This window comes from Hibiscus syriacus, unplaced genomic scaffold (assembly GCF_006381635.1).
Source record: "Hibiscus syriacus cultivar Baekdansim isolate YM2019G1 unplaced genomic scaffold, ASM638163v2 tig00010533_pilon, whole genome shotgun sequence".
NCBI classification, from domain to species: domain Eukaryota; kingdom Viridiplantae; phylum Streptophyta; class Magnoliopsida; order Malvales; family Malvaceae; genus Hibiscus; species Hibiscus syriacus.
This window is the reverse complement of record NW_024062223.1, coordinates 1,512,304-1,525,047: the sequence shown is the minus strand read 5'-3', so window position 1 is coordinate 1,525,047 and position 12,744 is coordinate 1,512,304. Positions and strand designations below refer to the sequence as shown.

The window sequence follows — 12,744 nt, the reverse complement described above, 5'->3', positions numbered from 1 at the left end:
TTAGAATCTTGGTTGATCTTATGTAGTTTGCAATGTTTCGGCTGAATTCTGATTCCAACATAAACTTCGGAGGATGGACGGCGCTGAGATTTTGGGCAAGGGGCTGAGGATAATACAATGTTATGAGGGACGGGTGGAAATAGAATAATTTCCTGAGATTATTTATTGAGACAATTTTTTTGGATAAATTTCTCATATTATTATCCAATAAGTAGAAAACTCACTGCTACAACCAATACAGTCAAAGAAGAACAAAACAACCTCCCTAAGAGGTATTAATCCCCAAGCTATACAAAGGTTCTTGTTAATATCACTATTCTTAATGACCATCCTAAGCACCTTCACCCTAATTCCATTAATATAATTCACCATACTCTCAATATCTCTACTAATGCCCCTAAACTGCCTGTGATTTCTTTCTTCCTATATAGAATATACGTATGCACACCAAGCTACCCTAAGTATAAACACAACAAAGGATTTACCTTTGAACCTAGAAATCGCCCAATCCAACTCCTCATCCCAACTTCCTGCATTCCTACCAACCTTGCATAACCGAGTGACCACCTCCCAAACAGCTTTCAGGAAAGAGCATTCAAAGAAAATATAGTTGCGAGTCTCAACCACATCTCCACACAATCTACACTTATCATCAACCTCAATTCTCATTCGAATCAATCTATCAGCAGTTGGCAACCTATCAAGAATAGTCCTCTAAGCAATAAGAGAATGATTTGGAATGTGCATAGGATACCAGACAAGCTTTTGCCATAAAATCTTCTCTTTTCTCCCCCTGATCTCCTGCCACAACCAACAAGTATTTACTTTATCCCAATCTGTGATCCCAGAGAACAAAGGTTGAACTTCCTCATTCATTTTCATAATTTTTCACATACTCCAGCTAAAAGAGGATTTGCATTCAATTAACTAGAAATCAATACCTTTAAAAACATATGTTCTTACCCAAGCAACCCAAAGTGAACCCTCTACAACGAGTAATTCCTTCACCAGCAACAACACACAAGCTTTGTTCCAGCATTTTAAGTTTTTTAGATCCAGTCCCCCTTCAGATTTAGGAGTGCAAATACTCTTCCAACTCACTCGAGCTCCCTTAGTTGGCAGTTGGCACATCTCCACCCTTCCAGAAAAATCTAGCACCAGAAGTTTGCAATGTTGAATAAAACAACTTTAACCAATTGCAACCTGTCTGCATAACTTAACCACCTATTCGACCAAAGTCCTAAACTGCCTGTGATTTCTTTCCTCCTATATACAATATACGTATGCACACCAAGCTCTCCTAAGTATAAACACAAGAAATGATTTACCTTTGAACCGAGAAATCGCCCAATCCAACTCCTCACCCCAACTTCCTGCATTCCTACAAACGTTGCATAACCGAGTGACCACCTCCCAAATAACTTTCAAGAAAGAGCATTCAAAGAAAATATGGTTGCGAGTCTCAGCCACATCTCCACACAATCTACACTTATCATCAACCTCAATTCTCATTCGAATCAATCTATCAGCAGTTGGCAACCTATCAAGAATAGCCCTCTAAGCAATAAGAGAATGATTTGGAATGTGCATAGGATACCAGACAAGCTTTTTCCATAAAATCTTCTCTTTTCTCCCCCTGATCTCCTGCCACAGCCAACAAGTATTTACTTTATCCCAATCCGTGATCCCAGAGAACAAAGGTTGAACTTCCTCATTCATTTTCATAATTTTTCGCATACTCCAGCTAAAAGAGGATTTGCATTCAATTGACTAGAAATCAATACCTTTAAAAACATATGTTCTTACCCAAGCAACCCAAAGTGAACCCTCTACAACGAGTAATTCCTTCACCAGCAACAACACACAAGATTTGTTCCCGCATTTTAAGTTTTTTAGACCCAGTCCCCCTTCAGATTTAGGAGTACAAATACTCTTCCAACTCACTCGAGCTCCCTTAGCTGGCAGTTGGCACATCTCCACCTTTCTAGAAAAATCTAGCACAAAGCTGGTCCACCCTTTTAATCATAGCCGTAGGCAATATTTGTTGTCTGCACCGGAAGTTTGCAATGTTGAATAAAACAACTTTAACCAATTGCAACCTGTCTGCATAACTTAACCACCTATTCGACCAAAGTCCCAACTTAATCTTAATTTTCTCCACCAGACTTGCACAATCCTTTTCTGTTAATTTCCTAGGGACAAGAGGCATCCCTAAATATCTCACAGGAAGATTACCTATTTTTGAAACCAGTGGCCTCATGCACCAAAGACCTCTTACTATCTACCATACCAGCAATAAAAATTTCAGTCTTTGAAACATTAAGCCTTAATTAAGACAGCTCATAAAACTTTTCCAAGATACATTTCACACCTATAATAGAATCCAGAGAACCCTTGTAAAAAATCAATAGATCATCTGCAAAACACAAGTGGGTTAACTTCACTTTTTTACACTTAGGGTGAACCTGGAAAATCTTTCCAGAAGAAGCAATATCTAACATTTTGGAGAGGACATTCATAGCAATTACAAACATGTAAGGGGAGAGAGGATCCCCCTGCCTGACCCCTCTTCTACCTCTGAAAAAGCCAACTAGGTTACCATTTAACACAATGGAAAATCTAGAATTCATAACACAAGCCTTTATCCAATTCCTTAATTGCTCAGGCAATCCTAGTCCATTCAAAACAACAAGCAAAAAAATTCAGTTTAAAGAATCAAAGGTTTTCTATAGATCAACTTTAATAGCACATCTAGGAGATATAGAACCCCTACCATACCCTCTAATAATTTCTTGTGCCAAGAGAGTATCACATTCAATGTTTTTTCCCTTTACAAAAGCTTATTGATTTGGGGATATCATCTTAGGAAGTACTTTACCAGTTTACCCGCTAAAATCTTAGTAATTGTCTTGTAAAAGACAAAGCAACATGATATAGGCTTGAAATCCATAGCCTTGCAAGAATTAGGCTGCTTAGGAACTAAAGCAACTGCAGTAGAATTAAAAACAGACAACATTTCAGAAGAATCAAAGAAGTATTTAACAGCAGCTAAAAAATCTGCTCCAACAATATCCCATGTAGATTGAAAGAAACCAGATGTATAACCATCAGGGCCAGGGGCTTTTATCTCTGCCTTGATTCCAAATGGCAGGTTTAATTTCATCATTTGTAATAGCTCTAATCAAATTAGCATTAACACCTTCAGGAAAAGAATATCCCAGCAAATTCCTCAAGAACTCCTCAGTACATCCCTGCACATTCTCATTAACAGTTCCAATCTGCTTTGTGAAAAAGCTCACCAACTCCTCAGACATAGAATCAAAGGTTTCCAATTTATTTCCCCTCTCATCAATCAATATTCTAATAGTATTTTTCTTCCCTTTAACTAAAACTTGAGAATAAAAAAAAATTAGTACATTGATCACCATCTTGCAGCCAATCCACTTTTTCTTTTTGCTGATAAAACATCCTCTCTGCCTTTTCTAACTCAATGAGCTCTAGCTGCAACTTCTTTTCAACAACCACATCCCTTAAATCATCTCCAGTCAGAGTCACAACTTGTTGCCTTTCTAGTTGTTCTCTCTTTTCAGCAACTTTCTCATAAATATTAGAATAACATCTTCTATTTAAAGCTTTCAACACGGGTTTTAACCTTTTCAATTTACAAAACAAAGCCTGCATAGGGTTTCCCTGCACATACCTCCTTAAAATCAGGATGCAAAGCCCAAAAGTTGAAGTACTTAAAAGTTTCAACCTTGAGACAAGACACTCGTGAGAATACCAAGAAACTGCTATGCAGTGGTCAGATACACCAGGAGCTTGAAACTACACATGAGAATTTGAAAGTACCTCACACCAATGATCATTCACTATCACTCTATCCAATTTCCTTGCTAGGAATCCCTCCTCATGATTATTTGACCAAGTATAAACATGTCCAAAAAATGGATGGTCCACTAATCTCATATTTCTCATACAGCTCTGCAAATCTTCCATCTCATAAGTAATATGCCCATCCTCAGAGTTAGAGCTTTCAACAACATCAATAGTAATATTAAAGTCCCCCCAACAAGCCAAGCACTACTGTCAACCAAAGAACTAACATCAGAAAGCTGATTCCAAAGCTCCCTTCTTATAAAACCACTATTGCTACCATGCACAACATAAATAATAACATTTCTACCACCTCAATTGCCCTGAACAGTAATAGAATGATCAACCAATTACATCACAGAAAACTGCAATTCCTTCTTCCACAAAATCCAATTCCTGTCATTTTCCATACAACTATAATTCCAACATAATTCCATTCATTCACAAATTGAGTAACAATATTCTGGGCCTTATGTTCTCTAACTCTAGTTTCAAACAGACAAAGGACCTCAACATGCAACTTCTCTACACAAATCATTATACTTTTTTTGTTTTTTTGGGATGATTAAATCCCCTAACATTCCAAAACTTCAACCAACAACTATTGTTTTAATTCCTCTAATATTTATTGAGACAATGGATTCTTTTATTCATTTTTCAAAATTTTCAAATTAACTTTTGGTTAGAGTCACGTGTTCCGAATTTGATCTATGCTTTACATTTAAATTTTTATTTCATGCTTTAGTCTAATAGTTAGTTTGGCATAAAAATATGATTGATACTGATATGAGCATAAAATGGGTAAAGCAGGTTATTTTGGATTAAAAAAATTTGAATTTCTTTTAGGTTGAAATATCTGACTTGTAATTAATTTTTAAATTAGATTCCAAATATTTTCTAATCGGATGTCTCTTATGAATCTAAAAACACATAATCTTAGAGAATGAAAGATAAACAAATATATTTTTTTGGTTACAAAAAAATTAGGTTAGGGGTGACTTTCCAGTCTAGGGTCAGAACATATTTAAGACCCAATTGAGATTTACATGATAATTTACAGATTGTCTACTAAGAGTGACGGTAGTAAGATTCGAACTTGATCTTACAAACGTAAATTCCTAAATCTTAACCTATAAATTTCATCAATATGAATATAAAAACACATAATAATAATAATAATAACAATAATAATGATGATGATGATGATTTGTTGATAAGTCAGTCTTATTATAATTCAATCTCAACCTATATTTGATGATTGTGAATTTTATTAATATCAATATATCTGTTTAAAATGTAGATAAATCAATAATATAACTTAACAAACACGACCTTAGATTAACATTAGATGTAAATTTAAGAAAATAACAAAAACAAAATGTGCGTAACAAGAATTAAAAAAGAATATATCGAGCATATAAAATCATCTATCATTTTCATACATAAAATAACATATTAATCAAACAAAACAAGATAATATAAAGTCTATAGTAAAAGATCTGAGAAATGAAAGAAAAAAGAACAGAAAAGAAAAGGAAGAGAACCGTGCAAAAGAGAAAATTTTATTTTATTTTATTTTTAATTAATTTTATAACGAAGATTAAAGACATGACGATATGGTAAGTTCGTGTTTAAAAGGAGACATAATTTATGTCTTTCAGGGATTGGCATGGGATCTGAACTCGACAGGTTTCGATTCGATTCGGTCTAATCGGATCGATTTTTTTAAAGTTTGGATTCGGGTTAGATAGGGTCGGTTTTTTTAATGTGATGTTCGGGTTTAGGGTGAAAAATACCCGACTCGACCCGAAAAAATATATAATTTTACATTATATATTTATGAATAATTACAATAATACATTTCTATATGTTTTTTTTCCAATTAAGTCACTGTTTTTATTGAATAAAAATAATATTTTTTATTATTTCGGGTCGGATCTTTAAGTTATATATCGAGTTGGGTTCGAGTCGAGTCGGATCGAGTCTCGGGTGGAGGACTCATTACTCTCGAGTCGGGTCGGGTGGACCAAAAATCCGACCCAACCCGAATCATTCTCATCCTTACTTCCACCGTTGATTTGCAGTTTGCTTTTAGTGGGGCTTGATGATTATTATACAAAGGTTTTGAAAGTGTCAAAACAACACTTTGATTAATAATTTAGTGGCATAAGTTTGAGCTTAATGTTAATTTAAACCTTAAAAAATTAATTAATTAATGTCTCCAACAAAGATTTGATCATCGTGCTGAAATCCGCAGAAAGCGATTTACAAGTCTGCGCAGTCATCATGGATCTCACAAAGTCAAAGTGGAATTTAATCAAATAAAGGTTAATTATTTATGAAGTAATAAGTAATAGGAGAAATTTTATTATTAATACGTGTTATACATATATATAATTATAAACTTGGTTTCTATTTTTTAAAAAAAATATACAATTTTAGTCTTGATTTTAATGATATAGAGGCAACGTGGTTTAATTAAAATAACTAAATCAAATAACAAGAATTAAATTAAATTTATAATTTATATATAATATAATTAATAAAAATATTTGACTTAATAAGTCTAATAATTATTATTTTATTCAAGATTAAAATTTAAAAAACTAAAAATAATAAATAAAAATATCAAATTAGAATATAATGAGTATGAACTCATTTGTCGTTCCCTATTCATACAACGCATCTAAAATGAATTAGAGACAATGGTCAACAGAAAATTCATACAAAAAATGAAAATGATAAATCTAATGATACGGAAAAAAATTGAAACATTCCATTGATATTGACATCCAACATCAAGAGAACACAGTAATCTTCATAAAACTCATTGTCTCTGTCAAACGAGACACTTTACAAAGTGATGAAGGAGTAGTGAGCGAATCAGACTTCTTCGTTACATAATTATGATTATATCGACTAATAACTTTTTTGCCAACTAGGGGTTCTGACAATGTGTGACCACCGACAAACCAATTAGAAAACAAATGTCATGAGGGTTTTTGTGTAAGCACTAACACGACCGTAGAGATATACGAAAAACTTAACAAAAACCGTAAGAAACGTGCCAGAGTATATAAAAATCCTATCAAAAGAACAATAAAAAATGTGTCACAAATACACATAATCTTATTTAAAATTGAAAAAAAAACTCAAGAAAAAAAAATAAAAGACATAATATGAAAAAAAAATTAAGGGTTCGTTTATTTCATGAAAAACAGATCTGAGAAAATGAATTTAGTAAATGAACTACATTTCTTGAAAAAATATTTTCTGAAAATCATTTTACAGTGTTTGGATGATGTTGTGTAATTCATTTTTTAATGATTGATAATTTTTTTTATTATAAACATCAAATATAATAAATAATAATAAAATATTAGCAATATAGTTAACAGTGTTGTTGTTGTAACTGTGCCATACACGTGGCATTGGCCGTGTGATTAGTTGTTAGGAGGTTGTCGCTCGGTTGTTAGGGTTGTTAGAGCTAATTGCTCCATGCAATGTGTATATAAATCAACTTATGCTTAGTAATCAAGTCATGCCATTTTTCTGTAGTTATTTCTATATTCTAATATGGTATCGTCCTCGATGAAATGAATTTTCTCCTTTGAAAGTAACAGATTTTGGACATTATTCGGAGTCATCGTTTGGAACGGTTTAGGCTGTTAGGCAGTGTCCTAACCAACTATCAGTTTGCCTCTTGTATAAATTGGCTGGTCTCTGTTTAAAGATATTACGGAAGGAAGTGTTGTCTCTCGTGTCATCATCTTTCCTTTATCCTCTGGTTCTGCTATTCTAGAGGTGAGATCTCAACGAAGGCGTTGACAATTTGGCAAGAGTAAAAAAGTGAAAACAAAAGTTACCCCGGGTGCAGCAGCACTTTTACCGCATTCCAAAAGAAACTAATTTCGAAGTTCTACGTTCCGACACTCTTAATATACAATTAAAAAAATGTTATTGATTTTATTATTATTTAAATAAAAAAATTCGTAAAAATTTACTTAAAATATTATTATTTTTATCTAAAATATCAATGTTTTTTAATATTTCCGGTAAAGTGTAATAACAAAACCGGTAAAGTGTACGATAATAAAAAATCAGTAGAAATAATAATGTTTTCAGTAATTTTTTTATCGATTTTATTATTTAAATAATAACAAAACCGATAACATATTTTTTTAAGAGAAAATAACCTCAGTGACCAAAAATCCCAGATAATATACGATTTTGACCAATTTTTTTTGGATTTGTGAAAACTACCAACAAAATTGCAATGCGATCTTTAATTCGCATTGCGATCTCCACTATCGCAAATTCGCGTTGCATTTCGCGTTGCGATAGTTGAAAATCGTGTTGCGATATTCCATTTCGCGTTGCGATAGTCTACAATGTCGTTGTGATTTTCCAAATTCGTTGTGATAGTCTACAGTTGTCGTTGCGATAGTTAAAAAAAAAGATTTTATTTCTCTAAAAATATAGTATCCGCGCGGACGTGTCGAAGACACGTATTACTACGACCACGACCACGACCACGACTGTAGACTATCACAACGAATTTGGAAAATCTCAACGACAACTGTAGACTATGGCAACAACAATTGTAGACTATCGCAACAAATTTGAAAAATCGCAACGACAACTGTAGACTATCGCAACGCGATTTTCAACTATCGCAACGCGAAATGCAACGCGAATTTGCGATAGTGGAGATCGCATTGCGATTTTGTTGGTCATTTTCGCAAATCCAAAAAAAATTGATCAAAATCGTATATTATTTAAGATTTTTTGTCACTGAAATTATTTTCTCTTTTTTTAACTGTATATTAAAACTACCGCACCTTATCATTTCTTACTAATTTTTAAAAAGCGACGAAATACACATGGCTGTGACCACCGTCATATCACCACCGTATACTTTTCAAACAAACAACCATCAACCTCATACAATACAGTGGACCCAATGGAAATGACCTGACAACACTACCTTCTTTTTATCTATTCCGTCAATAGTTTCATATTCACCGTCCGTAACTGTAACTGTAACTTCACCCAGAGCATATACCGAGAAGAGGGTTACGTTGTGACTTTGATTCCTTTTGTTATGCTTAAATTTGATATTTAATCATTATACTTAATTAAGACATTAAAAACTTGAAAGGGCTTTTTAGAATACTCTTTTTTATTTATTTATATTAATTTAAAATAAATAAAAAATAATATTTATTTAAAGATAATTTTTAATTATTTAACATTAAAATCTCATATATATATATATATATATATAATGTTTTTAATACTTAAGCCGATATTTAAAAAATAATAACAAAGTTTACGGTTGAGGTTTGCTTCGAGCTGATTTTGATATGTTGCATGTGGCGTTAAGCAAAAAAGCATATAAATATTTTAGGGTAAAGTATACTATAAGTCATCGAACTATATAATATTGCTTTTCTGGTGAGTGATCTTTCAAATATTAAAAATTAGTTATTAAATTTCTCAAACAATTATAAAATGATCATTCAAATTTATCAAATTATTATAAAATATGTTAAATTTATTAAAATATTATAAAATAGTCCTTAAACTTATTGAAATTTATTATTATTTTAATATTGCAACGGATCATTTTATAATTGTTTAGAATATTTAATAACTATTTTATAATATTTTAAAGTTATTTACCAAAAAATATGCTTACGTAGTTTGATGACCTCTAATGTACTTCACCTAATATTTTAATCGATATAGTTAACTGGTTAACACATTGGACTAACTAATGATATTATCAAAGAATAGGCATTAAATCCGGAATTAAACTATGGTAGAGGGACCAAAATTAAAGTTTGACCCCAAAAGGAGTTAAATAGCACCAGAGAGAGAAAGCAAATCCAACATTCATTTCCCAGTCCCACGGTCTTCCATGATTCCACTGATACTTTCCACACTCTCAATATTGAAATGAAAATTTCTCTTAGAAACCAGAACGGATTCTCGTAATTTGAATTGATTGGTGTTTTTGAGTACTTAGAAATCGTTTCTTGTTTGCTAGAGAGATGGTTTCGTTGGAAGATTCTAACTCGAATTCGAACCGGTTTCCTCTGGGTAGAAACTTGTACACTCCCGGTTCACCTTCCACCACCAGAATCCACCGACACGCCGGCCGTTCCATGCGTACGGTTCGCTCCAATTTCTACCAAAGCGCCGATAACAGCAGCTGCTCTTTCACCAGTGCGGTTCCCGAACGGTCTGGTTTTGTCTCCGAGAACCTCACCGAATCGGTTATCGACATGCGGCTCGGCGAACTGGTTGCCAAAGCTAAATCGGTTAAGTCCGAGTCAGAAAACGAGGAGTTTTTGGACATTTCTCAGGCCTTCAGTTATTTCTCCGCTTGTAGCAGCGATATCTCCGGTGAGTTGCAGAGGCTTGCGAGCTTGCGGTCGCCGGAAAACATCTTGAAAGAGAACAACGGTGGAGCCGAAGTCGAGCCGGAACCGGAACCGTGTCATGGGTTTGTGCAGAGAGAGAACTTCTCGACGGAAATTATCGAGAGTATATCGCCGGAGGATCTTCAACCGACGGTCAAAATCTGCATCGACGGCTTACAATCACTGTCCATTGCGGTGAAGCGGTCGGCTGCTGCAAAGCTAAGGTTACTAGCGAAGAACCGCGTGGATAACCGTGCGTTAATCGGAGAATCCGGCGCTATCCCTGCTCTGATTCCGCTCCTACGAAACAGCGATCCTTGGACTCAAGAGCACGCCGTGACTGCGTTGCTGAATCTGTCTCTTTTCGAAGCGAACAAAACCCTAATCATAAATGCCGGAGCTATAAAATCATTAGTGTATGTTCTCAAGACAGGCACCGAAACTTCAAAGCAAAACGCGGCGTGCGCGCTTCTGAGCTTAGCTTTGGTTGACGAAAACAAGACTTCAATCGGAGCATGCGGTGCGATCCCGCCGCTGGTATCTCTTCTGATGACCGGATCCAACAGAGGCAAGAAAGATGCACTGACAACTCTTTATAAGCTATGTTCAGCCAGGCAGAACAAAGAGAGGGCTGTGAGTGCTGGTGCAGTTAAGCCTTTGGTGGGGATGGTGGGTGAGCAAGGGACTGGCATGTCGGAGAAGGCAATGGTTGTTCTCAGTAGCTTGGCGGGAATTAAGGAAGGAAGAGAAGCTATTGTGGAGGAAGCTGGGATTACAGCACTTGTGGAGGTGATCGAAGATGGTTCCGTCAAGGGGAAGGAGTTCGCGGTGTTGACACTGTTGCAGTTGTGTGCTGATAACGTTAGGAATCGTGGTTTGCTTGTTAGGGAAGGTGCGATACCCCCTCTTGTGGCTCTTTCTCAGACTGGGAGTGTCAGGGCTAAGCTTAAGGTAATTGCAGTTGAATGCTTCATAAATTACTAGATAGTTTAAGCTTGAGACTTTGTTTCTCTAATGCCAATGCAGTTTACAGTTTATTAAATTGCTTGATTGGTTAAGTAGTTTAGCTTGGATGATCAGAACCGTGCATTTCTTAGAGTAGATGAGTATTGTAGTGCATCCATGCATGATGTATATGTTTAAATATTCGATAATGCCTGCTTCTCATCAAGAACTGACATGTTCGTTACATCCTAATTTTGCAGGCGGAAACACTTCTTGGGTATCTAAGAGAACCAAGGCAAGATGCATCATCATCTAGTCCTTAGAGAAGGGAAGTTTAATTGCTAGGTAATCATACCTTGGTAAAAAAATCTTTTCTTCTTCTTGTATATAGGGATTGCTTTGATGGTTTGTACAGTGTGGTTGAGAACTGATCGTGCAGGTAAAAAAAGAAGCAAAAAATTAGGGGAGGCACAAGTGACTGACATTTAGATGTATGATTTTGAGTAGGTTTTGGGGTTGTTTCCCCTCTTGTTTACATGTTCTAGAGGGTGGAATACTTGCTAGGCATGTGGGTTTCAGATTAATTAGATTTGGGTTATTCTCCTTGTGTTTTGTTTAGGCGATCAAAATTCTATTTGCATAGTCTGTATCGACCTATTACTAGTTGTCGGTTTTCTACATAGTGAAAATGGACAGTCTTGTCGATGATACGCTCTGAAATCTTGTAGCTTCAACTTTAAGCGATTGAAATAACAGTTAGGGGTTAGGCTTCGGGTGAAAGCTATCACATATCATGCACCATTTTCTTTTTATACATTTTCATGATAATCGCTGTGCTGTGCTATTTATGCTCTTGCTGGATATTCGAGCAATGTATAGGTGCCCGGTCTTTCTCTTTGTTTCCCTTAAGTTTTCCAAGATGGGAATGGGGGAATTATGAGATATGCATTATTGTTGGAAGCATTGAATATAGAGCTTAAGGTGGATGGATATGGTGGCCATGGGTAGGGCCCTGGATGTGCACATATTTGGTGTAAAGTAGTTAATATGGTAATGTGCCATCATCACCCTTTTGTCCATCCTACTTGCATATACATTTAGCAATGCCCGCCAACAGGTTCAAACCCTACCACATATTTATGTGTGTAGATTATCATAACTTTGCCTCTCTCTCTTCTTTTCTTCTTTCTTTATGTCGTTATTACTCCTGCATTAGCTGGCAGAGCAGAAGCTTGATTTGTCCTACTATTGCTATCTCCATGTTGAAAATCTATGAGTTCAGTTTATGGAATTGTTCTCTTGTGTTGCTATTTCAATTTTCCAATGATGGCCAAAATTTAACTTTTAATGGCACGAAAATATCTATGATGATTAGGGCTGGAAAGGAGTTGAGACAGGTCGTGAACTATTCGAGATCGATTTGGTCAAAGTTTGATAAATACTCGATTCAAATGGACCTAACACGAGCTCAAGCTCGACTTGAATTGTGAACGACTTA

General features: G+C 35.1%; 1 protein-coding gene across 3 annotated transcripts; it reads left to right on the top strand.

Moving 5' to 3' along the window:
• Window positions 1-9,795: 9,795 nt before the first annotated feature.
• Window positions 9,796-11,985, top strand: LOC120204200 (U-box domain-containing protein 4-like). Of its 3 annotated transcripts, XM_039204316.1 has the most exons (3): window positions 9,796-11,261; window positions 11,507-11,591; window positions 11,975-11,985. In XM_039204316.1, the coding sequence occupies exons 1-2, from the start codon at window positions 9,930-9,932 to the stop codon at window positions 11,567-11,569; spliced, it is 1,395 nt and encodes a 464-aa protein (XP_039060247.1). In that variant the 5' UTR covers window positions 9,796-9,929; the 3' UTR covers window positions 11,570-11,591; window positions 11,975-11,985. The 3 variants fall into 3 exon arrangements, with proteins under 3 accessions (XP_039060247.1, XP_039060246.1, XP_039060248.1); XM_039204315.1 differs by lacking the exon at window positions 11,975-11,985 and having other exon boundaries at window positions 11,507-11,789; XM_039204317.1 differs by lacking the exon at window positions 11,975-11,985 and having other exon boundaries at window positions 9,797-11,252; window positions 11,507-11,789.
• The last annotated feature ends 759 nt before the right edge of the window (window positions 11,986-12,744 follow it).

What these genes read in the sequence shown, in the direction of transcription:
- LOC120204200 (XM_039204316.1), top strand. Translation starts at nt 9,930, where the DNA reads ATGGTTTCGTTGGAAGATTCTAACTCGAATTCGAACCGGTTTCCTCTG. An exon ending in CTAAGCTTAAGGTAATTGCA is followed by an intron (nt 11,262 to 11,506) that starts GTTGAATGCTTC and finishes CTAATTTTGCAG; the next exon opens with GCGGAAACACTTCTTGGGTA.